General features: G+C 47.3%; 2 protein-coding genes across 6 annotated transcripts in view; one reads left to right on the plus strand and one right to left on the minus strand.

Annotated features, from left to right (window-relative positions):
- HACL1 (2-hydroxyacyl-CoA lyase 1) overlaps positions 1–6,015 on the minus strand; it is a 43,492-nt gene extending 37,477 nt beyond the window's left edge. Inside the window, exons 1-3 of the mRNA XM_069568427.1 lie at positions 5,547–6,015; positions 5,254–5,358; positions 3,050–3,090 (exon numbers count right to left, since the gene is read on the minus strand). Coding sequence (XP_069424528.1) covers positions 3,050–3,090; positions 5,254–5,358; positions 5,547–5,636 — 236 coding nt within the window. The 5' untranslated portion in view covers positions 5,637–6,015. The remainder of the gene's footprint in view (positions 1–3,049; positions 3,091–5,253; positions 5,359–5,546) is intronic.
- The window catches only part of BTD (biotinidase), a 57,648-nt gene continuing 36,364 nt past the window's right edge, over positions 5,464–26,747 (plus strand). The window contains exon 1 of one of the 5 annotated variants that reach the window (XM_069568463.1): positions 5,464–5,705. Coding sequence is in view for 2 of the 5 variants with exons in the window: in XM_069568435.1 (XP_069424536.1) it covers positions 8,902–8,912 (11 nt within the window). In the remaining 3 variants the exon portion in view is untranslated. Of the gene's footprint in view, positions 5,907–8,733; positions 8,913–13,004; positions 13,189–14,663; positions 14,831–26,747 lie in introns of those variants that run through there. The other 4 variants (XM_069568454.1, XM_069568435.1, XM_069568446.1 and 1 more) reach the window with 4 other exon arrangements.

Raw genomic sequence — 26,747 nt, forward strand, 5'->3', positions numbered from 1 at the left:
TCACATGCTAGTAAGTTCAGATCAGTTCAGTCGCTCAGTCGTGCCCAACTCTTTGCATCCCCATGAATCGCAGCACGCCAGGCCTCCCTGTCCATCACCATCTCCCGGAGCTCACTCAGACTCACGTCCATCAAGTCCGTGATGCCATCCAGCCATCTCATCCTCTGTCGTCCTTTTCTCCTCCTGCCCCCAATCCCTCCCAGCATCAGAGTCTTTGCCAATGAGTCAACTCTTCGCATGAGGTGGCCAAAGTACTGGAGTTTCAGCTTTAGCATCATTCCTTCCAAAGAAATCCTAGGGCTGATCTCATTCAGAATGGACTGGTTGGATCTCCCTGCAGTCCAAGGGACTCTCAAGAGTCTTCTCCAACACCACAGGTCAAAAGCATCAGTTCTTCGGCACTCAGCCTTCTTCACAGTCCAACTCTCACATCCATACATGACCACAGGAAAAACCATAGGCGTGACTAGACGGACCTTAGTTGGCAAAGTAACGTCTCTGCTTTTGAATATGCTATCTAGGTTGGTCATAACTTTTCTTCCAAGGAGTAAGAGTCTTTTAATTTCATGGCTGCAGTCACCATCTGCAGTGATTTTGGAGCCCCCAAAAATAAAGTCTGACACTGTTTCTGCTGTTTCCCCATCTATTTGCCACGAAGTGATGGGACTGGATGCCATGATCTTCGTTTTCTTAATGTTGAGCTTTAAGCCAACTTTTAATTCTCCAAGCCAGGCTTCAGCAATACATGAACCGTGAACTTCCTGATGTTCAAGCTGGTTTTAGACAAGGCAGAGGAACCATAGATCAAATTGCCAACATCCGCTGGATCATGGAAAAAGCAAGAGAGTTCCAGAAAAACATCTATTTCTGCTTTATTGACTATGCCAAAGCCTTTGACTGTGTGGATCACAAGAAACTGTGGAAAATTCTGAAAGAGATGGGAATACCAGACCACCTGACCTGCCTCTTGAGAAATCTGTATGCAGGTCAGGAAGCAACAGTTACAACTGGACATGGAACAACAGACTGGCTCCAAATAGGAAAAGGAGTACGTCAAGGCTGTATATTGTCACCCTGCTTATTTAACTTCTATGCAGAGTACATCATGAGAAACACTGGACTGGAAGAAACACAAGCTGGAATCAAGATTGCAGGGAGAAATATCAATAACCTCAAATATGCAGATGACACCACCCTTATGGCGGAAAGTGAAGAGGAACTCAAAAGCCTCTTGATGAAAGTGAAGGAGGAGAGTGAAAAAGTTGGCTTAAAGCTCAACATTCAGAAAACGAAGACCATGGCATCCAGTCCCATCACTTCATGGGAAATAGATGGGGAAACAGTGGAAACAGTGTCAGACTTTATCTTTTGGGGCTCCAAATTCACTGCAGATGGTGATTGCAGCCATGAAATTAAAAGACTCTTACTCCTTGGAAGAAAAGTTATGACCAACCTAGACAGCATATTCAAAAGCAGAGACGTTACTTTGCCAACAAAGGTCCGTCTAGTCAAGGCTATGGTTTTTGCAGTAGTCATGTATGGATGTGAGAGTGGGACTGTGAAGAAGGCTGAGCGCCGAAGAATCGATGCTTTTGACCTGTGGTGTTGGAGAAGACGCTTGAGAGTCCCTTGGACTGCAGGAAGATCCAACCAGTCCATTCTGAATGAGATCAGCCCTAGGATTTCTTTGGAAGGAATGATGCTAAAGCTGAAACTCCAGTACTTTGGCCACCTCATGCGAAGAGTTGACTCATTGGAAAAGACTCTGATGCTGGGAGGGATTGGGGGCAGGAGGAGAAGGGGACGACCCAGGATGAGATGGCTGGATGGCATCACTGACTCGATGGATGTGAATCCGAGTGAAGTCCGGGAGTTGGTGATGGACAGGGAGGCCTGGCGTGCTGCGATTCATGGTGTCGCAAAGAACTGGGCACGACTGAGCGACTGAACTGAACTGAACTGATATTTGGGCTAAATCAAGGTGATTGCATACAGAAGCAAATTTTTGACTGCTCAGTGTACTTTTGTATGTAAAAAAAAGTGGTTTTTAAAAATTTCTTAACAAGTAAATATATAACGTAAATTGGTCTTTGACAGAAAGTAATGCTGAAATGAAGTGTTCTGCTCAAATTTTTTAAGTTGAACTTGAATGCTTCACCCTAGATGACTTTCTAAGCTTAAAGCACTTGACAAAATGGTATCTCCATAGAATTCAGCTTACCAGTTTCAATTTATAAAGTAACTTCTTAGGAACCTCCATTTAAGACAGCCTTTAAATTGGTGCAGCCACTATGAAAAACAACGTGGAGGCTCCTCAAAAAACTAAAAATATAACTATCATACAATCCAGCAATTCCATCCTGGATATTTGTCAAAAGAAAACACAAACACTAATTCCAAAAGATACATGTACCTAGGTTCATGCAGCACTATTTACAATAGTCATTATACAGAAGCAACATCACTGTCCATCCATGGATGAATGAATGAAGAAGATGTGTGTGTGTATACACACACACACACACACACACACACACACAATGAAATATTATCAATAAAAAAGAATGAAATCTTATGAATGAAATCTTTGTGGCAACATGCATAAACTCGGAGGATATTATGCTTAGTGAAATTAGTCAGAGAAAATCAAAGACCATATAATTTACTTATATGTGGACTCTCAAAAACAAAGCAATGAACAAACGAAACAGACTCATAGACACAGAGGAAAAACTGGTGGCTGCTACAGGGCAGGTGGGTAGAGAAAGGGATAAAATTGGTGAAGGGGATTAAGAGGTACAAACTGCCAGCTATATAATAAGTAAGTCATTGGGATGAAATATACAGCATAGAGAACACAGTTAATAACACTGTATGTAACAACTTTGTATGGTAACAGATGGGAGCTGGTTTTACTGTGGTTACCATTTCATAATGTATAAAAATATCAAATCACTATGTTGGACACCTAAAACTCATTTAATACTATATGTTCATTACAACTCAAGTTTAATAAAGAAGCTAAAATAAAACATAGACTTGAGCTTACCTGCCTGTCAGATATCCAACTGCAGAGGCAGCATAGCAAGCCTACAAAGAAAAAACACTGGGACTTAGGCATTTTGGAACTTTTATAGTATTAAATCATATTAAGTAATAAGTATTATATATGTATAAAGTATGTATGTAATAATTTACTCTCAATAAGGGGAAAATGGAATACTTTTTCCTTTTAACAAGTAATCTTCTATCTGTACATTTCAGATAATCAGTTAAGAATCTAAATCTGATATTTAGTTTTTCAAGGAATTTGTCCATATCATCTAGTTTATTCATAATGCCATCTTGCTGCTACTGCTGCTAAGTTGCTTCAGTTGTGTCCGACTCTGTGCAACCCCAGAGACGGCAGCCCACCAGGCTCTGCCGTCCCTGGGATTCTCCAGGCAAGAATACTGGAGTGGGTTGCCATTTCCTTCTCCAATGCACGAAAGTGAAAAGCGAAAGATAAATATCATCTTATAATTGCTTAAACATCTGCAGGATCAATAGAATGCCCTCTTTTTTATTCCTAACATTGATAATTTGTGCTTTTTATGTTTTATTCTTTATCAGTCTTGCTAGAGATTTACCATATTGTTCTTTTGGATCTGCGGCTTTTTCTCTACTGTTCCTTTGTTCTCTCCTCCACTGATTTCCACTCTCGTGTTTAACATTTTACTACTTTCAGTCTGGATTTACTTTGGTATCCTTTTTCTAGCTTCTTAAAATGCATGTTCAGAGCACTGATTTTTTATCTTCTTTACTAAGAGATTCATTTAAAACTATTTTCTCTAAGAACTGCTTAGCTGTAGTTCACATGTTTGAGATCTCATTTTCTCATCATCATTCAATTCAAAATGTTTTCCATTGTCCATTGGGATTTCTTCTTCATCCCACTGGTTAGTTAGGGTTCATGGTGACATCTCCCTCTTCATCCCTGATACTGGTAATTTGTATTTTTTTTCTCTTTTATTCTTAATCTGTTGTGAAGTTTATTGATTTTAATTAATCTTTTCAAATATTTACAATGCATTGAATTTTCAAATGTTTGGGGATTTTCCATCTTCCTGTTGTTAAATTCCAGTTTATTGCCACATGGTCCGGTCACACATACTATATATTTTCAATCCTTGCTTGGAGATGGGTTGAAATTTCCTTTATGGCCTTTCATATGGTTAGTCTTGGAGAAGGCAATGGCAACCCACTCCAGTACTCTTGCCTGGAGAATCCCAGGGACAGAGGAGCCTAGTGGGCTGCCGTCTATGGGGTCGCACAGAGTTAGACACGACTGAAGTGACTTAGCAGCAGCAGCATGTTTTTATTTTTAAACTGCACTTCAGCTCATTACAGAAAGAGGGGGAAGGTGCTAAACACAAGATAACCTGGGAAAATGCTCAACGCCCTTTAGGAAGAAATGAGATGGGGTTGACAAAACATCCTAACTTCCTTTCTTGGGCTTCCAAATAAGCCTCTAAGAAGGGTGGCAATGTGATGAGGTTGAATGAGCACTGGCCTGGGTCTTGGGACATCTCTGGAGTTCAACTGCAGCTTTATCATTTGTGATGCCTGTCACCTTGCAGAGCCACCTACTACACAACCTGAGACGTGACCTTTCCCCATTCATGTTGCAGGTACTATCATAGGCAGGCCCCACGGATAAACTGGGGATACAGATGTGCGAAGAAGAAATATGTACAGCCTAATAGGGAAGTCAGACGAGGCAAATAATACACAGAAACAGACACATAACAATAGCTAGTTATAGGAATGAAGCACAGGGGGCCACGATTCAGACGAGGTAACTGTCCCTTCCGATTCTGACACTCTGTAGACTTGGCAGAGTTCCATACTTGGTAGTTGTAAGAGCAAGGACTCCAGAGCGAGAACACCTGGGTTCAAATCCTGGTTCCGCTCATACCAGCTGTCTCCTTGAGCAAGTTTCTTCAGTTCTGTGTGTGCGTAGTGGGGAGGGGGGGATGGGGGGGTGGGTCTCTCTTTTAATAATTTTACTTCACATTTATTTATTTTTAACTGGAGCCTCACTGTTCTCATGTGCAGTGACGATTAACAATCGGTCTTGCCTCCCAGGAGCGTTGTGATTGATAAGCGTAAGATATTACAGGAGCGAGCGGTAAGCAGCTACAGTCTGCAGTGAACTATCTGTCATCACTTACTCATTCCCGAGAACGCGCTGGGCCCTGAGTCCATACTTACTGCCTGCTCATTCCTCATCCCAATGTATCTGATGCCCACCTCCTGCGCAGCAAGGGCGATTTCGGTCACCGGGATGCCTACGATGCCGAACATGTAATTCACGTCCTGGGGGGTGGCCAAAAGCAGAGGAATGAGGCCGGGACCCCAGCCCGCCCATCCGAGGCGGTAAAAAGAAAACCTCCCGCAAACCTCCCTTCTGCCCACCTCCCCATCCCGCCGCTTTCCCGTTTCCAAGACAACGCGGCGGCCCCGTCGGCTTCCGTAGGGCTCTCTGCAGCGGGCAGGCCTCACACCTGGGTTTTCAGGGCCTGGGCGATGACTCGCGCCCCGGACACCTGCCCCTCGAGCCCGTCACTGCGCGCCGCCAGGTTACTTTCCGACATCTCCCACCGCAGCGGACAGCAGGCTAGCGCGGAATCACCCTGTCAAGCCAGCCGCTGAGGACACCAACCGTGAGGCCGCTCCTCTGAGGGAGGAGGGGAGCGATCGGCACCTTTAAAGAGGGGGAGGGGCGGGGCTGCAGCCAGCCCACTGGCGCTGAGGCGCCGGGTAAACACTCTCTCCTGTCAGGGCCGGCCCTTCTCCCCAGCCCGCTCCTCACGAACCCGGGGAGCGTCAGGAGGAGGCGGAGGCCTCCGCCAAGCGCGTGAGAGGTGGGTGGGCAGTGGGCTCTGGGGCCTCAGCCCACCTCCTAGAGCCTTTTCGAAACCGGGAAGGGCGGGTGGCGCCTGCGCAGAGTCTGAGCGGAGGGGGGGCAGGGGCGGGGCCGCGGCAGAAGGGGGCGTGACACGCGCTTGCGGCCCCGCCCCACAGCCTTTTCGTAACGCGGCAGGGCGGGTGGCGCCTGCGCAGAGTTGGGCGGAAGGGGGGCCTGGGCGGGGCCGCGGCAGAAAGGGGCGTGGCTCCGGGGGCTGAGCGCGGGTTTTGCTGGGACGCGAGGGGTGGAATGGCGCCGGAAGTTGGTCGAGGAGGCTCTTTTGTTTTTGCGTTGTGTGGTTATGTCCCCGCGTCCCCTTGTATTCTAGGCTTTGACGTCCACGCTTATTTGATGGATACGTTCGTAACTTTGCAATCCGTGAAGATAAATGCCAACTAATTAAATCCGTTAGCGGATGTGTACTCTACCTTAGATGAGGACACTGAATCTCCCAGTGACAGCTGAAATAACTTACCCAGAGGAAGGCTTGTGCGCCCTTCACCCTTCCGCTCTTTGGCCACAGGAGATAAGAAGGGCCCCTTGAGCCTAGTTACTTCTGACGGTTATTTTCTGTAATCGTTGCTAATAACCTTTCACCCTGCCTTTACAGTGAAGTCAGGAAATGGTGGGGAGAGTTTTGAGTCTTGAGTTAGCCTCTCATCATAACCAGCTGCTGCAGCTGAGAACCTTTCTGTAAAAAAAAAAAAAATGTGTTGAAGTATTTATTGATTTTCAGTGTTAATTTCTGCTGTACAACGAAGTGATTCAGTTCTGCCTCTATGTACATACTTTTTCATACTCTTTTCTATCATGGTTTATCACAGGAAGAGAACCTTTTAAAATGCATTTTTGAGTGAAAATGTCTTTACAGTGTGTGGTTCATGATGCCAGGGCCTCAGGAGCATTAGACTACCTGCTTAGTAGCAAACAGAACTTCTCACATCATGAGGAAGAGTGGAAGTTTTTGAGGATTTGAAGTGTTTTAAAGCAGAAAACTAGTAATATGTGGGAAGGAAAGAAACCGGAGCAGCTTCCCAGGTGGCACTAGTGGTAAAGAACCACCTGCCCATGCAGGAGACAAGAGAGGGGTTTGATCCCTGGGTGGGGAAGATCCCCTGGAGGGCAGCACAATACACTCCAGTGTTCTTACCTGGAGAATCCCCGTGGACAGAGGAGCCTGGTGGGCTACAGTCCATGGAGTCGCAAAGAGTCAGGCACAACTGAGCGACTTAAAACAGGCAAAGAAGCCAGAAGCAAGGAGAGTGGGTCCTGGGTAGTGAAATGAATGAGAAACTTTGGAAATGAAAGAATTCCTAAACTCATTGAGCCCTTCCAAAAAGGTTTCCCCTCGCATTTCAAGTCCTAACTCCCACTCTAAGCAAAGGAATGAGAATGGCTGCCTCTTTGGGTATGGGGACCCAGCCTAATGTAGCCCATCTAAGAGGGAGATTTCTTTAAAGTTTTAGAGTTCATCTAAAAAATAAAAGCAGATCTTGCATTATATTCCAGAATCTGCCCATATTTTAATATAAAAGTGATCTTTTAAATTGAGGTAAACATACACTTAAATGTACAGATCTTAAGTAAATTTTGACACTTGTAGCCACCAAAATACAAATGGCGTTTTAAAATACCTATGAAAGTTGGCATTCGGAAAGATGCCAACTTTGAACACAAAATGTTCTTTGTGTGTCTTTGAATAATCCTTGGCACAGTGTCCCTTGGCCCTGTTAGAGAAGCATAGACCCTTCATCTCTCTATCATGTGGGATTGTTTCTGTCAGTATCTATGTGACAGTTTCTACCCCCAAGCATCAGAATTGCATGGAAAGCCTTTTATTTTTAATTTTATTAAAAAAAAAAAACTTATTTATTTTTGGCTGCATGGGGTCTTAGTTGCACCATGAAGTCTCCTTGTTGGGTGTGTGGGCTTCTCTCTAGTTACAGCAGGAGGGCTCAGTAATTGTGGCTTGAGGGCTTAGTTGCCCAGCAGCATGTGGAATCTTGGGCTTCCCAGGTGGGGCTAGTGGTAAAGAACCTGACTGCCAATAAGGGAATGTAAGAGATCTGGGTTCGGATCTTCCCTGGGTCAGGAAGATCCCCTGGAGGAGGGCATGGCAACTCACTCCAGTATTCATGCCTGGAGAATCCCATGGACAGAGGAGTCTGGCAGGCTATAGTCCACGGGGTCACAAAGAGTCGGACACAACTGAAGTGACATAGCACACAGTCAAGCATGTGGCATCTTAGTTCACCAACCAGGAAGTAGTCTTAAGCACTGGACCACCAGGGAAGTTCCTGGAAAGTTTTTAAAATATACGGTTGCTTGGGCCTACCCCACATCTTCTGAATCAGCATCTTAGGACAAATTAGGGACCTGTGTTTTTTTTAAAGCTGCTATCTAAATTTGATTTGCAGCCTGACTTGAGAAGCACCAACTCCATACTCATGCTGGATGCACGAGTTAATAATTAAATGTGTGCTTGCCTGTTATCAAATACTGATGCTTAATTTGGATTTATGGGTTCAAGGCTAGTTTGACATTAATAGCACAGAATGTGTAGGTGGTGGTTAGTCAGTTCATGGGGACTTGGGTTCACTGGTGTCCCAAAAGAATCACTGACAGAATCACTCAGTATATGGTGTGAAAACTGAGCTAAGAATTGGAACAAATCCCCTGAATTCAGATTAACATTGTGCAAAAGGATAAATTCTTAACTGACTAGACTCTGCCCTTTAGCTGGGGGAGAAGTCGATGAGACTGTTGAAACTTGTTTCACCTTTACACCTTTGAGTACAGGGCGTAACATTCCATGGTGAACTTGGGTCTGATGATTCAGCAGAAGTACTGAGATTCTCCCTCCAAGATTTGCAGGCACTTGGAGCAACTGCCTTCAATCCAATGGCAGTGAGTGGATTCCAGGATTCTTTAGTAACTTATCCAAGGCCTTTATGCAGACACTGTAAGCATTAACCACGTTCTTTATTATTTAAATTGGTGGTAGGCATCGAATTTTATTGGTTGGATATTTTATTGAAATTTTGTTTGTTTTGCCATGTTTATTGGTGGAATGAGGCCAAAGGAGGAGTATGTCTAGTTTGTTTGTTTTTTAAAAGAAAAAGCTGGAGTAATGATAACATGCTCTGCAAAGAGGAGGGTCAGTCATCAAAGAGTTTTCATACTGGTTACTCTATTTGTGAGTTCTAGACCTAAGATCCTACATTGCAGGTGGCTTCTTTACCACCTAACCACCAGGGAAGCCCAGTAACTTCTTAGGCCCCAGAATTATGATATTGTGTTTTAACTTCAGTAAACTAACAAGGACACTGAAAATCCATGTGATTATTTGAAAGCATAACACTAACTGAACCTGTAAGAAATATTCTCGTAGGCATATTTTATCAAAATGTGAAGTGTTTGGTTATTGTGTGAAGAAATGAATTGGGATTATTTATGATGCATTATAGAATGGCTGAAAATAAAATAAAATTGACTGAAACAGAGGAGAAAACTGGAACTGAGTATCTTAAATACAAACAAAAGCAATAAGAGCCCAAAAGGAAGTCTATGTAGAACACTATTTTTTAAACCAAACTTGAAAACTGTACAGCAAATGGTTCTTTGAATAAAGCAGGTTAAATTAATTTTGTTTGCTTCTCATTTAGCTTCTGAACTGTACCGAATCTCAGAATAGGTCTGAAGTGAAGCCAGTGAGAAGCAACTTCATTATTGAACCAGCAGGGCCAGATTTAATGGCTGTTACTGGCAGACAGGGACTGGGAGTTTTTCCCAGTTACTTTGTGACCTAGAGAGTGGTTGGATCCCTGCCCTTGGTCTGCAGGCTCTTCATCTTTGCTTTGCTTTTTATTGCCCATGAGACTCAGCAAGACCCAGAACTGGAGTGGAAGCACTCTGGGGGCAGAAACTGAAGGAGCTTTGTTTCTGTTTTAGCTTTGTTTTCATCCGCTGTGTGCTTTTTTTGTTTTTGTCTTTTTAAACAAATATGGGGTTTGACATCACCGATTATTAGATCACTGATAAGGTGTCTGTTTTTTGGAAAATGCACCAGAAATGGTGACAACTATAGGTCCTGCTGTGAGGACATAAGTGATTTATTTCAAATGGCCTAGAAGTCATAATGGAGAGTGTCTCCACATGCTAGTGTTAGCCACCAAAAGAGTGTCTAACAGGCTTGTTAATGGCGAAGCGCTCCCAGGCTGGGTTCCCAGACCCAAACGAGGCAGGTCGAGGAAGTCCGCGCCCGGACCTTGTTGGGGGTGGTTTTTATACATTTGTTGCGAGGGATGGTCAGGCTAGATGGATGGGGGTTTGGATAGGTCACCAGGCCGAGGCTTTGCGGGCTGACAGGTCCTGGGGTGGGGCGGCTTTAGCTGGTGAAGTGTGCTGTCATTGGTCCCCAGGATCTGGGAGGCTCCTACTGTTAGGGACTTCCCCCGCCAGTGGGAGGGAGAGGAGGGGCGGCCCATCATGGCCCCCGGGGTCCGGCCTTACATTTTGGCCCTTTTGATAGGATAAGGCGTGCTGTTATCACTTCTGGCTACTTCCTGCTGAGCTGGGTTGTCGCTGGGGCTGAGGGTCGTGGCTGGATCCTGGTGACCTTTAGGGGGCCTCAGGGTCTCTGGACGGGAGCTTGGAGTATGCGGCTACCATCAGCATCTGTCCAGTAGCTGTCTGGGTCAGCTCCGTGACCCTCCTGAGAATGATCTGAAAAACACAAGGTCTTATCGACAGGATGAGGAGCAAGGCTGCGAGGGGTCTGAGAAGTGGGAGAAGCCATTTTGCCCAAGACGACCTCCACCATCCCGAGAAATCAAAACCTTCTGACTCAGCCTGTCCAAGTCTGATGCTCTCTCTCAGCTCTCGGACCTTGTTATGAACTATCCCCGAGGCGTTAACAAAAAAAAACAACAGTCTTCCCTTAGGAATTGACAGGTTCCCCCTTTTTCAGCCGTTAGCTGGTCTAGGGCCCTCCAGTTTTGGGGAGCCACTGCTGCCAGAGAGGTTATCTGGGTTTGTAATGCCATTAGGGAATCTTCCACCTTGTCCAGGTCTCGATTGAGGTCTGCGGACAGCTTATAGTAGAAGTGTGTGGCTGATCCCAATCCTCCCGCCCCCAGTCCTAAGGCCGTGACTACACCTCCCACGAGGAGCAGGGGAGCTGCAGCTAGTGCCCTCCGGCGGTGGGTTGACTGTGTTTGGTCCTCCATTGCCTGGGGTGTCAGAATGGTCAGGTAGGGAGTAAGGAAGATTGGGGTGTAAGGCTGAGTCCAGTTGGGCAGGAAGCATTGTAATAATGTGGTTTGATTGCAGAGAAAGAATATCCCAGGTTTTCCGCATACCGGAGGGTTTAGGGATAGGGGGTCTTGTTCGAGCCGTCACAGGCCACTGTGGTTAATGAGGTGTCATTGGCCAGGACACAAGAGGCGTTGGCTGGGAGGTACAGTAACCTCGGTGGTCAAGGGCCCCATTGGCCAGGTTATTTCAGTGACATTTTGAGTGAGATTTTGGGCCTCTATCTGTTTTTGGGGGGATCAGTTGGGCGAGGAATGGTTGGGGTCTCAAGGGAAGACAGAGCCCATGGAACACTCCCGATTAGATTTTGTTGCTGCAAGTGATTTTTTTCCATACATTCTCTAACTTTATTTTAGGAAAAAACATTCTACTATTTTTAGCTATGCTGCTGTGGCCGCTCTAATTCTGCTTTTCATAATTATTCTTCCTTGTATTGTTAGAACTCTTTGACAGAGCACTCAGAAGCTCGCGACTGAATTACATCTGGCTGTCTTAAAAAATAAAGAAGGGGGAGATGCCAGGAGCCAGCACGGGAGATCCCACCCATGACAAGGTCATGCAAGAAGAGTCCTGATAAGCAAGGCCTCAGGACTCGATAGACCCCTGGACCTGCTCGAGCGTCTACCCCAAAACTAGAATCTGTCTTACTATTTTATGCCTTTCATCAACTCTTCTGACAGTAACAGGGGGCTGTCCCTGACCACCTTTCTCTGGAAAGAGTTAACTTAGGCCTCTAGTTGATAAATCTCCTGGGCATGAAGAGAGTGTTTCAAACCCCCTGTTAGCATTCTAGCTTACTTGGCAGGTTTATCCAGACTCTTGCAACATTGTTGAGCCAATGCTTGCTGCCAAGTTCTCACATCCCTTATCCATTGTGTTCCTGGGAGTGCATATAGTCAGGATGTAGAAAAAACAAGCAGCAGCTTTAGCATTAGCAACATTAGACTTTGAGTTAATAAGTTCTTTCTTTGCTGTAACCCACTGAATTTTTGCTCCATAAGAATGTAACTCTGTACTTTAAGGGTGATGCAGGCTAGGAATTTAAGAAGAAACACTTTAAGGGAAAATTATTGTTCTGGCTGACCAACCTTTATCAAAAAGGGGTCATAAAATGTCAACAGGCTTCTGGGCCAGAAGATAATGTACAAAAAATAAGACTCTTGCAGGAAGGAACCTGATATCGATAAAAGTTAATACAGATGGAATGTTGAGGTGACTCTGCATTTTTCACCTTGCTGTATGTACAACTCAGGGTAGGAGTTTATTGGGCTCATGGTGTGGATTAGAGGCTTTAGCTGTCAACTTTATGAGGTCCTGTTGGAGCTTATGTTGGATTTGTTTTTGTCTCTGATCTTGGGCCCCCTTTCCGTCTGTCATTCCGTAGTGGGTTTGTATGGTGAAACAGAGGTCTTTGTCTCTAGCTTCATAGCAGTTAGAGGCTGAGTTTGATTTGGCAGCCCCAAGGCTCTTGGCCAACCAACACCATTTACCCCCATGGGAGCATGGCTGGGCAGGTGAGACATAACAGTCTCGGTGGACATAAGTGTAGGCTGTGAACCCAGTTTTTGTGTGTGTGTGTGTGTGTGGTCTCGTTTGGTGTAGCCCCGGGGACAGGGTGTAGGTTGTCAAACCTGTGTTATCTCGGCCTGGAGGAATAGTGACAAGAGCATGTTTAGCTATGATATTAGGAGGAGAGTGATAAAGGAGAAAAAATCAATTTGAGCTTTTGTGAAAAGGAGGAAGTTCTCCTGTAACTGCAGATCAGAAATTGCCTGGATGAAAGAGTCACAGTCAATAATTGGGGTAGCCAGCCAGAAGTCTTGTAGTAGGGTCAAGATAAAGTCCTCAAGGCAGGCTAGAGACATATGGCCAGGTCAGGCCATTCCAAAGGAATAGCACCTCAGGAATAGTGAACAGATGATAAGGTAAGTAAGGGCCAGTGAAAGTCGGAGTGTGGGCGGCCAGTCCTGGGGGGGCCGTGACAGCCAGTCCAATGGTGAAGAGTATAGCCAAAGTTGTGATTGGCAACAGCCACAGCGGATGAGGCCAGTCAAGCACTGGACAGGGCGTGTCACTCACTGGCAGGAGGAACCGGTGTCTTAGTAATGGTGAATTGCTGGAGCCAGAGAAGCTGCTGCTGCCAGGGCACGTAGGCAGGGGATCCATCCCCGGGCGGTGGGGTCTAACTGTTTGGAGATTAATGCCACTGGCAGCATTTTAGGTCCCGCAGGGTGTATGAGGGCTCAAAAGGCTATGCCCCCTTTTTCATCACTGTACAGGTGATAGGGGAGGTTGGGATTGGGCAGGAAGGGCAGGGAAGAGGACAGCAAAGCTGAGCAGAGGTTATAGAAAGCCTTTTGGACCTCTGTTTCTGAAGAAAGCGGTCCAGTAGGGGTGTCTTTTGCAGCTGTGTAGAGGGGTTTAGCCAGTGAAGCATAGTTGGGAACCCAGTGCCGGAAGAATCCTGTTAACCCCAAAAAGGACAAGATTTGTTCTCTAGGGGGCAGAGGTCTCGGAGAAGGCTGAGTCTGTCAGTAGTTAGAGCCTTGGTTAGGGTAATCTTTAGACCTAGGTAAGTCACAGAAGTCTGGGTGAGTTGGGCCTTTTGTTGAGATGTTCGGTATCCTTTAGAGCTAAGGAAGCTAAGAAGAATAGTGGTATGTGTCTGAGAGAGAGCTTGTGAGGGGCTGCAGAGCGGAAGGTCATCCACATACTGTAAGAGGACACTAGGGGCCAAAGGGCACGTAGCCAGATCCTGGGCCAGAGCCTGCCCCCCCCAAAAAAAAATGGGGGCTGTCTCGAAACCCTTGGGGGAGGACTGTCCATGTTAGCTGGGAGGAGTGTCGGGTTTCTGGGTCCGTCCATGTGAAAGCAAAGAGGAACTGGCGGTCTGGATGTCAGGGAATAGTGAAAAAGGCATCTTTGAGGTCTACGACAGTAAAGTGAGTCGTACTGCTAGGGATGTCAGAAAGCAGGTATAAGGATTGGGGACAATCGGATGGGCAGGGATCATGGCCTCGTTTATCAGTCGAAGGTCCTGGACCCGTCAGTAGCCGCCAGAAGCTTTCCATACTGGGACAATGAGGGTATTGCAGGGCGAGGCCATGGGGACTAGGAGGCCCTGGCCTAAGAGATGGTCTATGATTGGTTTAAGACTGCGTAGGTGAGTCTGAGAGATGGGGAATTGAGGGCGGCTTGGGAAGTGGGAAGGATCATGTAGTTTAATCAGGACGGGGGTGTGATGGGTTGCTACCAGAGGGATTTCAGTGTCCCAGACGGTAGGGTTGACAACTGGAGCCTCAGGGGAGCAGAGGAAGAGTAGGGGCGAGGTGAGAGTTTGGGAAAGTGAGAGAGGTAGGTGAATGGAGGCCCTAAGCTTAGCTAAAATGTCCCGCCCCAGCAGGGGAGGGGTCATGAAGGGATTATCAGAAAAGAGTGTGTGAACAGGAAGTGGTCAAGCTGACAGGGCTGTGGCCCAGTCTGCAAGGGTCGTGAAGACGTGCCATCTGTACCCACCACCGAGACCTGGGAAGGACGCAAGGTGTCCCCGCAGGAGGGAAGGACCGAGTAAGTAGCCCCCGTATCCATCAAGAAATTGATAGACTCACCCACCACTTGAAGCATTACCCTGGGCTTGGCTTGGGTTATGGGGGTCCCCGAGTCTGGGCGCCATCAATCTTCATCAAAGGAGAGAAGTTCCAAGGTGGGGTGTGGGGAGGAAATGTCCTTTTGGGAGCCCAGACCTCGGCCCAGTAAGGCCAGGGCCTGAGTCGCCCGGGGACAATTGCCCAATGTCCCGGCTGTTTGTAACGAGGGCAGGGCTTTGTCAGGAGCCGGGGTTTGGGCATTGGCGGGCCCAGCGGCCCTCATGACCGCATTTGAAGCAGGCTCCTGGCGGTGGCTTCTGGGGACCCACCTTCTGTCCCGTGGCCGGCCGCAGGGCTGCTACCAGTGCCTGGGTGTGTCTCTCAAGGAGGTTAGCCTGGAGTTTGGCTTTTTGTTTAAGCCTTGCCTTGCGGCTGGCTTCAGTGGCTTCCTCTCGGGCGTTATAAACCTTAAAGGCCATTTTTACCAGGTCTCGGAGTGGGGTCTGAGGCCCATCCTCAGCCTTGGAGAGTTTTTTTTTTTTTTTTTTTAATGTCTGAAGCTGATTGGGATATAAAACGGTTGGCTAGGGTAGTAACCCCTGCCGGAGGATCTGGGGCAATTCGGGTATAGGTGGTGAGAGCCTCTGTTGGCCTGTTAAGAAAGGCTGTTGGGTTTTCATCGGGGCCCTGGGTTATTTCATCTAGCTTAAGTAAGTTTACCACCTCGAGGGAGGTGGTTTCTATTTCCTCCAATAGGCATTTTACCATGTACTGAGTGCTGGCTCTTCCTCTCTGTCCCTCCTAATAGTCCCAGTCTGGGTCTGCGTCTGGAATAGCAGCCGCTCCGGGTGGCCGGGCTGGGTCTGCTGGGTTGGCTAGATGTCTCCAGTCTGCTACCACTCTTGCTGCGGCCCAAATGGCCTTTCTTTTCTCTGGGGTAGTAGTGGACCCCAGGATGACAAATATGTCTTGCCAGGTGAGGGCGTAAGACCGAGACAGCTGGGTAAAGTTTTTGATGTAGTTGGAGGGGTTGGCCGAGTAGGAGCCTAGCCACTGTTCGATATGGGCAAGGTCTTGGAGTGAAAAGGGTACGTGGACATGGGCGAGACCCTCCGGGCCGGCCACCTGGCGGAGAGGAAGCAGGGGAGCTGGCGGCGGGTTGGGAGTGGTCTGCGACCTTGTGTGTGCGCTGACTGGTGAGCCAGAAAGGGGTGGGCATGGAGGAAGGGGTGGATATTGAGGTGGAGCCAAGGGAGCGGTGAGAGGCGTAGTCACAGGAGGGCTGGGCTGTGAGGACGGTGGGGAGGGGAAGACATGGGAGAAGTTGGCAATGGCGATAGAGGGGGGGTTGGTGTGGGGGAGATCGGTGAAGCCAGGCATGAAGGGAGAGGTGGATATAGAGGAGACTTTGTCGCAGGAGGGCTGGGCTGTGAGGGTGGTGGAGGCGGGGAAGACATGGGAGAAGTTGGCAAGGGGGATAGTTAGAAGAATTTCAGAAGGGGAACAGTGGGTATATAGGGTGGGACGGGAGCGCAACAGCCAGAAAGCCTGTATGTAGGGTACCTCAGACCATTTTCCCGTCCTCTGGCAGTAATTATCTAAGTCACAAAGGATGTTAAAATCGAAAGTTCCGGTTGGCGGCCATTGTGAGCCGTTATCTGAAGAATACTGGGGCCATGGCTCAGAGCAAAGGAAGGTTAAGCATTTGGAACGAATTTCTCCGGAGATATGTAGAGTTCTGAGGTTGGCAGGTAAACATTTTAGTGGTGTAGACCAAGGTTGGTCGGCCCTGGAGGCAGATGTCCCCATGGCGACTATGAAACGAAGGTCCTGGACCAGTCGTTGGTGAGGCTGGGAGTGGTCCAGTCAGGCGTCCCGGAACGGGCCGTCAACCCAGCGAGGAGAGGGCCACTCAGCCAAGACGGACGTCTCCGAGTTGACTGGTGCCGAGGAATAGCAGGCCTGGCCTGCAGAGGAGGGGTCCAGACGCGGCCGTGATTTAAAAGGACCGAGACACCCTAGGCATAATCGCCATGGGAGCAATGCCCCCCAGAGCCCGACTGATGGAACTTACCCCTTATCCTGCCAGACGGTTGAATGGTCCTGGAGGGGTGACGGGGTGACCTGGTCCAGTGCGGGCCAGACCCAAGGGGGCCGCAAATCCCGCTCATCGCGGGATGGGCCCTCGCCTCGAGCCCCACGTTGGGTGCCAAATGTTAGGTAAAAAGATGACCAGGACACCAAAAAAGTGGCTAACAGACTTTTTAATGGCAAAGCGCTCCCGGGCGGGATTCCCGGACTCAATCGAGGCAGGTCGAGGAAGTCTGCGCCCGGACCTTGTTGGGGGTGGTTTTTATACATTCGTTGCGAGGGATGGTCAGGCTAGATGGACGGGGGTTCAGATAGGTCTCCAAGCCGAGGCATCGCGGGTTGACAGGTCCTTCTACGTGGCTGGGGTGGGGGAGGGGGGAGGCGGCTTTAGCTGGTGAAGTGTGCTGTCATTGGTCCCCGGGGATCTGGGAGGCTTCTTCCGTTAGGGACTTACCCTGCTGGCGGGAAGGAGAGGAGGGGCGGCCCATCATGACCCCCGGGGTCCGGCCTTACAGCTAGAACTCCACAGTTGGGAGTGGTCAGTGGGCTAGGGGTTCAGCAGCCATCACCTATGAAACATGGTTATCAGTGTTTAAATGTTTTCTGTTTCCATTTGCTTCTTCTGTTTTACCGCCAGCCTTCATTTGAGCCCCTTCCTTGAGCTTTTGATATTGTATTGTATTTTTTAAAACTTCTATTTCATTTGTTCATTTGACTGTGCCAGGTCTTAGTTGCGCTGCATGGGATCTTTGATCTTCCTGCGGCACGTGGGGTCCCGTTCCCTGACCGGGGTGGAACCCAGGCGCTCTGCACTGGGAGCATAGAGTCTTAGCCCCCGGACCACCAGGGAAGCCCCTGTGTTGTATTCTTTTGCTTCTAATCTAGTCTGTGTCAGCTCCAGGGTAAACTCTGAATGATTCCTAGGGTTTGGAGTTGAACTGAGGTATAACCCAAGGTGAGGGACATCTTCATGATGAGGAACGCAAGCCTTTAAACTTTTTTCTGCCTCATGACCTTTGAGTTTCTGTTTAGAGCTTAGCTGTGATGTATTGTTTTATTCACTTTCTTTTTTATACATTTATAATTTATATTTTTTATTTTATATCTTTTATATATATATATATATATACTTAATGTCATTTGTGACATCTTTCAGACGCATGAATAAGAACAGAGATTAATAGACACCCAGGTACCCAGCGCTAGTTTAAGAAATACATTACAAACAGAACAAAGTCCCCTGTGTTTCCCTCCCCCATCACCTCTGCCACCCTGTGCTGTAGTGGTGACCACCACCTTGACTTCAGGGTTTTTCATTCCCACATGTCCATTCTTTCGGCAGCGGCATTTGGGTTGTTTTGAGCTTTTTGGTGTTATAAGCATTTTTCCCTGAACGTTCTTGCGTGTCTCCTTGTGCGTATGAGTGAACTTTTATGCGTATGTATCTAGCGGTGTTATCAGAAGGTAGGTTCTTGTTTCACTGCAGAAGGAATTCAGAGATGAGCTAGGGAGGTCATGAAAGCAAAGTGAGGATTTATTTAAGGGAAAGGATGCTCTCAAGGCAAGAGAAGGCAGTCTCAGGTGAGTAACTGCACTGAGTTTCTTTGGCAGGCTGGTTTGTGGAGTGTAGAAATGAAGGGGTAGAATATTCATTGGGGAGATAGGGGTTTGGGGACCGTCATATTCCCTGATTTTCTTCCTAGCTCTGCCTTCCCTAGGGAGGAGGGATTTCTGTCCTTATTTAGCCTTAGTCAGAAATGTCATGGCATTGGTGCATGATGGGAATATCTTATTTGCAAGGCCAGTTTTACTGTAATGAGGGCATAGTAAACAGAAGGTTACATTCAGACACTGGTGATTCTTGCCTTTTCCCACCTTTCTTTGTCTGCCTCCAGGCCACTTATCACCCCCAACATGTGTAGTTTCCTGTTAGTCTGGAGGTTCCTGCTTTTCTGTGTCTGCCCAAGGACCCCCCATTGTTTACAAGATGTGTGGTTTCCTGCCATGTGACCCGTGGTCCCCACTCTCTGCTCAACGTCTAGCTAGATGACTGCTTTAACTTGGGCAGGTCATCATCAGTTTTACTAGAAAAATTGGTCTCTAAACTTCCTGTGCCAATTTATACCCTTGACTTCTATAAATAAGAGCTCCCGTTTCTCTGCATCCTCCATTGTGGAATTAGAAATTTTCTTTCCAATTTTATAGTTGTGAAATGGATTTTCATTCCCATTTCCCTGACTGCTAATGAAGATATCTAGATATAGATTCCCACTCCAGTACTCTTGCCTGGAAAATTCCATGGATGGAGGAGCCTGGTAGGCTAGTCCATGCGGTCGTAAAGAGTCGGACACGACTGAGCGACTTCAGTTTCTTTCTTTCTATAGTTCCTTTTGGAAAAGGAAATGGCAACCCACTCTCGCCTGGAGAATCCCATGGACAGAGGGGCCTGGTGGGCTACAGTCTATGGGGTTGCATAGAGTCGGACACAACTAAGCAACTAACACACACACACACGCACAGATATAGATTACATAGTTATATATTTGGATTTATCCTTGGATTTTCTTCTGTGATTTACCTGTTTATATCTTTTGTCCTGTTCTTTATTGATTGTTTATCTTTTTCTTCTTATTTATAGATGTTTTTATATATTCTGGATACTTATTCTTTGTCTTTCAACTTTGCTTATAGTTACTTTTGGATAAGGATATGGCAACCCTCTCCAGTATTCTTGCCTGGAGCATCCTGTCAAGGGAGTGTGTGATTTCCTCGGTTCTGTCTCATCACAACAAAAATTTGAAGCAATGGATGTTAAAGCCCTCAGCGTGTCACAGCTCTGGTACCGTGTTACAGCTCCGTGTTACAGCTCAGTTTTATTTGGAAAATAAAGGGAAATACATCCTCGAGGTGTGAGGGTATGCCGACCTAAAAGACGTGAAGAGAAGAGAGAGAGAGAGAGCCCGCGCATGGGAGAGAGACCCCCGGCCCTTTGGCTCCTCTTTTCATGTTTTCTCCTCCCCCGGGCCTGCCCTATGTAAACTGGGCGAGCCAGGGGTGCTGTTTGTTCTCCCCGAAGTCCTCACTCTGGTTGTCGGACCTTCCTTGGTTCTATTTTTGTAGGCTTTTCCTTTCCTTGTCTTTTAGCCACCACCATTCTGGACTCCTTTTTCCTATTCTAACTGCCTAGCAGTCCCCTCTCAAGAGATGGGAGGCCCAATTCTTTGGAGACAGGGGCGTCAAGGTCTTTCTGGCTACTTCCTGCTGAACTGGGACAGTGAGGGGCCTTGGGTGTCAGGCCTGAGAGTCCTTACAGCAGTGTCCATCTAAGGGAGGGTGATATTTTCCATGGTCAGCTGTGGTTTTATATATACTTGTTGAGCTGGCACTGCATATGTAGCTTGTTGACCTGGGCAGAGACAAAATGGGTTCGACAATTGATAATACGTGGAGCAATCATAAGCAGCATCAACATGGCATAACAAGGACTAGCAGGAGCATTAGCCAACTCCAAATTCCCATCGCCAGGGTGGCTCAAGTCCCTCCTTGTTCAGGGATCAGAAGATCTAGCTCCTGTTTGTTTTGGAGTACAACTGCTACCAAGCTATGTTGGCTCTTTAGAGCTGTCCTGAGAAATGTTATCCCTAGAAACCAGATTTTGGGGGTGTTCATTAGAATGGTGCTCATTTGCAGTCCTGAATAGGCATCTGAGCTCTCCCAGGGGCTCACAGGTGTATTGATTTTGGGGATGTTCATTAGAATGGCACTCATTTGCAGTCCTGAATAGATGTCTGAGCTCTCCCAGGGGCTCACAGGTGTATTGATTTGGGGGTGTTCATTAGAATGGCACTCATCTGTAGTCCTGAATAGGTATCCGAGATCTCCCAGGGGCTCACAGGTGTATTGAGTGTCCTCTTCTGTCTTCTTCCACGGCTTGTTTCGTGAGTAGTGAATTCAGGAGTCATGTCTTGCTACCTTGACTGCTGTGGGGGTAGAAAGTATTACAGGGTAGGGGCCCTTCCATGTGGGCTGGAGTTGAGCCTTTGGGGACCCATCTTTCCAGACTTTAATTAGGACTTGAGTCCCTGGAGCATACAGTGGTGACTCCTTGGAATCTTTTGGGTCCTGGTTGACACCCTACAAGCGTATATCCTGTTAGAATTGACCAATGGCCATGGTATAAGACTGGAAGGTCTGAGCCTATAGATCAAGGAAGAGGTCATTGACATAAACAAAAGGTCTCCCATGTAACATCTCATAAGGACTAAGTCCAGCTTGTTCCTTAGGGGCAATACGGGTGTGGAGGAGAGCTATTGGTAAAGCCTCCTTCCATCCCAGGGAAGTCTCCTGGGTTATCTTTTTTATCATTGATTTTAAGAATTGGTTGGCTTTTTCTACTTTTCCTGAAGACTGAGGCCTTCAGGCACAATAGAGATAACACGTACTGCCCAATGCTTTAGAGACCTCTTGGGTGACCTTTGAAGTAACAGATGTCCCATTGTCACTTTGTCATGTATGGATGTGAGAGTTGGACTATAAAGAAAGCTGAGCGCCAAAGAATTGATGGTTTTGAACTGGGGTGTTGGAGAAGACTCTTGAGAGTCCCTTGGACTACAAGGAGATCCAAGCAGTCCATCCTAAAGGAGATCAGTCGTGGGTGTTCATTGGAAGGACTGATGTTGAAGCTGAAACTCCAGTACACTGGCCACCTGATGTAAAGAGCTGACTCATTTAAAAAGACCCTGATGATGGGAAAGATTGAAGGCGGGAGGAGAAGCGGGTAACAAAGGATGAGATGGTTGGATGGCATCACCGACTCAATGGACATGGGTTTGGGTGGGCTCCAGGAGTTGGTGAGGGACAGGGAGGCCTGGCATGCTGTGGTTCATGGGGTCACAAAGAGTCGGACATGACTGAGCTACTGAACTGAACTGTCACTTTGTAATGGCCCGAGCAGACCAAATCTAGGAATGATTTCATGGAGTAGTTTTTACCACCTCCTCAGCCTTCTCAGTCTGAGTGGGAAAGCCTTCAGTCCATCCTGTGAATGTATCTATCATGACTAATAGGTATTTATACCCTTGAGAAGCTGGCATCTGGGTGAAGTCTGTCTGCCAGTCCTCTCCTGGGTAGGTCCCACGTCGTTGGACAGTCTGGGCCAGCTGGGGTCTTCGAGCTCCTTGCGGCTGCTTGATTGGCAAGTGGGACAAGAGGGGACCACTTTTCTAGCAGTCATTTGGAGGTCTGTTCCTCTGAAGAACTTTTCTAGTCATCTTTGGAGGGCCTTCTCCCCTATATGTGTGGTGACATGTAAGGAGTTAACCAACCTCCACAGGAGGTTCCCAGGCAGAAAAAGGAGCCCCTCCTTTTGGAACCACCCCATATGGTCTTCTGGAAAGCCCTCACTCTTAGCTTTAAGAGTCTCACTTTCAGTATATGAAGGAGTTTCTGGCAAATTAGTCTGTGGACCTAAGGTGGCAACCCGCTATTAGGTCATGGTTCTGTAATGCTGCTCTCTTAGCTGCCTGATCGGCTGCTTGGTTCCCTCGTGCCACTTCTTGCTCCCTTTGTGGTGTCCTTTACAGTGGGAGACTGAAACCTCAGGGGGCAGATGGACTGCTTCCAAGAGCCTAACAATTTGATCACCATATCTGATTGGGGACCCTCGGGTGGTCAAGTGGCCCCTTTCTTTCCAAGTAGCAGCCTGCGCATGTAGCACCAGAAAGGCATACTTGGAGTCAGTGTAAATGGCTATTCTTTTTCCTTTTCCCAGCTCTAAAGCTCAAGTCAGGGCTATGGGCTCAGCTAATTGGGCTGAAGTACCTGGTGGCAAAGGCTTAGCCTCTATGGTCTCAAAATTGGAGACTATTGCATACCCGGCTCTTCTTTTTCCATCCAAGACAAAGCTGCTTCCATCAGTTTACCAGATTTCCTCAGGATTGGTCACAGGATCTTGTGAAAATCCCTCTCAGGGTTTTGTCCAGTGGTCCAAGGTTTCTAGACAAGAGTGAAAGGGGAGAGAGCCCTCGAGGGTAGGCAGGAGGGTGGCTGGGTTAAGAACCTCACAAGGGGATATAGTGAGGCCTGGATTTTCCATCAGCATTACTTGATATCTGAGGATTCTTTGATCAGACATCCATAAGTGGCCTCTCCCATTTAGGAGTTGTTTCACTTGGTGGCTGGTAAAAATAGTTAGTTTGCCCCTGAAAGAGAGTTTTAAAGCTTCTTCTATTAGGACTGCAATAGCTGCAAGGTTTTGAAGGCAGGGAGAGATTTCTTCCCAATAAGAGAAGAGGACAGTCAGGGACCACTAGAAGCTGATGGGAAAATATTTGTCCATTCCAGCAACAAAGTGCTCAGGTGAATCTTTTTGTAATTATTTTTCCTGTAGCACTGAAAATGGTCCAAGTTTGGAAGAAGGGCTGTGGAGTAGGAGGCCAGGACAGAGTAGGTAGCCCCTGGGTCAAGCAAGAAATTCTCGGGCCTACCTGCCACATCCAGTTGCACCCTTGACTCCAGCCCCGTGATGGTTATCTGTGACAGGTGGGCTGGCTGGAGCGGGCTGCTTCAGTCCTGTGGAACCATCGTGAGGGAAGGCGTGGCGCTTGACCTTGAGGCTCTTGGGTCCCAAGGGCAGAGTGCTGCCCAATGTCCCAGTTGATGGCATTTGTAGCAAGCTGTTTCAGGAGACTTGTCGTGGTTTGGAAGGCAAATGGCACCCCACTCCAGTACTCTTGCCTGGAAAATCCCATGGATGGAGGAGCCTGGTGGGCTGCAGTCCATGGGGTTGCTAAGAGTCAGACACAACTGAGCGACTTCACTTTCACTTTTCACTTTCATGCACTGGAGAAGGAAATGGCAACCCACTCCAGTGTTCTTGCCTGGAGAATCCCAGGGACGGGGGAGCCTGGTGGGCTGCTGTCTGTGGGGTCGCACAGAGTCGGGCACGATGGAAGCGACTTAGCAGCAGCACCAGCATGTTTGTAACTTTAGGAGAAGGGTGGTAAGGGTTTGGGCCCAAACGGCCTGCAGGACTAACTCGCAAAGTGGCAAACATTATCCCTGGAAGCCCAGTTGCCTTTGAAGGGAGGCTAACCGGTGGACTTCTAGCAGGCGTTGTGTGCCTGTCGCCCACCCTCGCAGGTTCACTGAGAGATGGTGATGTTGCATAAGTGTAGGAAGATGAAGGCCTGAATATCTAGAGGAATGGATTATTATACAGTATTTCCCTCCCAAGAGCCTGCTATTTTCTGGTTGTCCCTCCAGAAGATTGTAAAGACAACATTGTGGGCCTAGACAGGGCTCAGGAGGAGCAGGAAACAGGGGGAAGGGGGCAGGCACAACTTTTGGAAGGATGACATAGCTTAAGGGCATAACATAAACCAATTAAAATTAATCGGGTCCAAGGGGACAAGCCAAATTCAAGTGAACCTTAATCCCCAATCTGTAAGCCAAATGACACACCCAGAGGTGGCAGGACAGCTCCAAGGCACTGTCAAAACACAGAAGAGTGGATGGCTCCCCAGTGGTTGGGATGATCCTCCCGCTCATTAGCACATGAATCCACCCAGCAAAACCTAGCCACACCACATTCCGTGGCAGGAACATTTGCCCTCTGCAATGGCCCACACCCTGAAGAGTGCTTCTCTCTGAATCCTGACAAATCCACCTCTTACCTATCGCTGTGTCTCTCCCTGAATTTTTTCAGTGAGACATCAGAGCCCGAGCTTCATTAGGTCCTAAAGCCAGGCATCATGGGTTTTGAATGGGCTCAAGTCCTGGGAGGGAGCTGAAGGACAGGAGGGAAAAGCAGTGGGATAAACGTGCCGAGGAATCCCCTTCATAGCCTGCCTGAAAATCTGCCAAATACCTAACCTGTGCTCACAGTTTTCATTGGCCTGACCTTGGCACAAAGAAGATTAAGGACAGAAGAACCCCCACCAGCTTGGGTAACAGCTACTGGGGCTCAGCAGATAGTGGAGCCTTTGGGACATGCTGAGGAGTAGCCTCTCCAGAGTCCCTCAGTTGCGCCCACTGCCACCCGCCTGTTTGCAGGAGGTTCGAGGAAACAAGAAACGAGAGATTGTAAAGGAGTTAAGATTTTGTTAGGCATATGTTCCTCCAGCCATAGGAGCGAGGATCTCCTACCTCAACCAGAGGTCTTCTGGAATCTGAGACTGAGCCACGTGAGCTTTCTGCTGAGTTCGTTTTTCACTGTCCCGGTTTCCAGCACGATGGGCCTCTTGTCACTTCCCCTGTGCTGGTTTTTGTGTGTTCAGCTTCCGCTGCGGCTTTTGCTGAGTTGGGCTCGTGCTGTGCTTGGCCTCTTCCTTGCAGGGGCCGCGCCAAGGTTGTTTCAGCCAGGTTACATCCGAGTCATAGCACCATCGATGTCAGGGGAGTGTGTAATTTCCTTGGTTCTGTCTCGTCACAACAAAAATTTGAAGCAATGGACATTAAAGCCCTCAGACAGACCTTGTCTCAGCTGTCGGACAGACCAGTGTTACAGCTCCTTGTTACAGCTCAGTTTTATTTAGAAAATAAGGGAAAACATCCTCGAGGCGTGAGGGCATGCCGACCCAAAGGACGCAGAGAGAAGAGAGAGCGAGCGAGAGAGGCCCCGGCCCCCTGGCTCCTCTGTTTATATGTCTCTCCCTCCCCCGGGCCTGCCCCATGTAACCTGGGCGAGCCCGGAGTGCTGTTGTTCCACCTGAGGCCCTCACTCCAGTCCTCGGACCTTCGTTTGTTCTATTTTTGCGGGCTTTTCCCTTCCTTGTCTTCTAGCCACCGCCATTCTGGACTCCTTTTTCCTATTCTAACTACCTAACACAGTTGTGTATTTGGATTTATCCTTGGGTTTTTGTCCTGTTCTTTATTGTTTATCTTTTTCTTATTTTATAGATTTTTAAAAATATATTCTGGATATTCTTTGTCTTTTAACTTTGTTTATAGTTCCTTTTGGATAAGGATATGGCAGCCCACTCAGGTATTCTTGCCTGGAGCATCCCATGGACAGAGAAAGCAGGCTACATTCCATGGGTTTGCAAAGAGTTAGACAGGACTGAAGCGACTTAGCACATAACACATAGTTACTTTTGATGTACAGAATTTTGTGGGGTTTTTGGTGTGTGGTCACAACTGATAATTATTCTGGTTTTTTTTTTTTTTCCTTTGTTTTTGGCTGAGTTGCACTGCTTATGGGGTCTTAGTTCCCTAATGAGGGATTGAACCCATGTCCCTTGCAGTGGAAGTGTGACCTCCTAACCACTGGGCCACCAGGGAATTCCCACAACTGACAATTCCTTTCCTTTATGTTTTATACTCTTCATATCTTGCTTGAGAAAGACTTTCCCTAAACTGAAGTTGTAAGGAATTTTTTTTTGTATTTTTATTTAAAAGTCTAGGTTTTATATATATAAATGTATTTATATATATATATTTTACAAATATAAATATATATATATATATAAGTTATATATATATATGTATTTAAGCTTCATGGTCTACCTGAAATTGATTTTTATATATGATGACAAGTAGCAATTCAGTATTTTTTCCCCAAATGATGCATAATATGTCTATATCAATTAGATTTTGCTGTGTAATTAACGATTCTAAAACTCAGTGACTTAAAACAACCACCACTTATTTAATTTGTAATCCTGTGAGCCTGGGCTCAGCTGGGCTTCTTCATTATCTGTGGTCAGTTGCTAATTAGTGAGGTCACTCTGTCCCTGGAGGTTGACTGCATATCCCCAGGGGTGGCAGGCTTATCCTCACTGCACATGTATCTTTCATCATTCAGTAAG

This window comes from Ovis canadensis, chromosome 1 (genome assembly GCF_042477335.2).
Source record: "Ovis canadensis isolate MfBH-ARS-UI-01 breed Bighorn chromosome 1, ARS-UI_OviCan_v2, whole genome shotgun sequence".
Taxonomy (NCBI): Eukaryota; Metazoa; Chordata; class Mammalia; order Artiodactyla; family Bovidae; genus Ovis; species Ovis canadensis.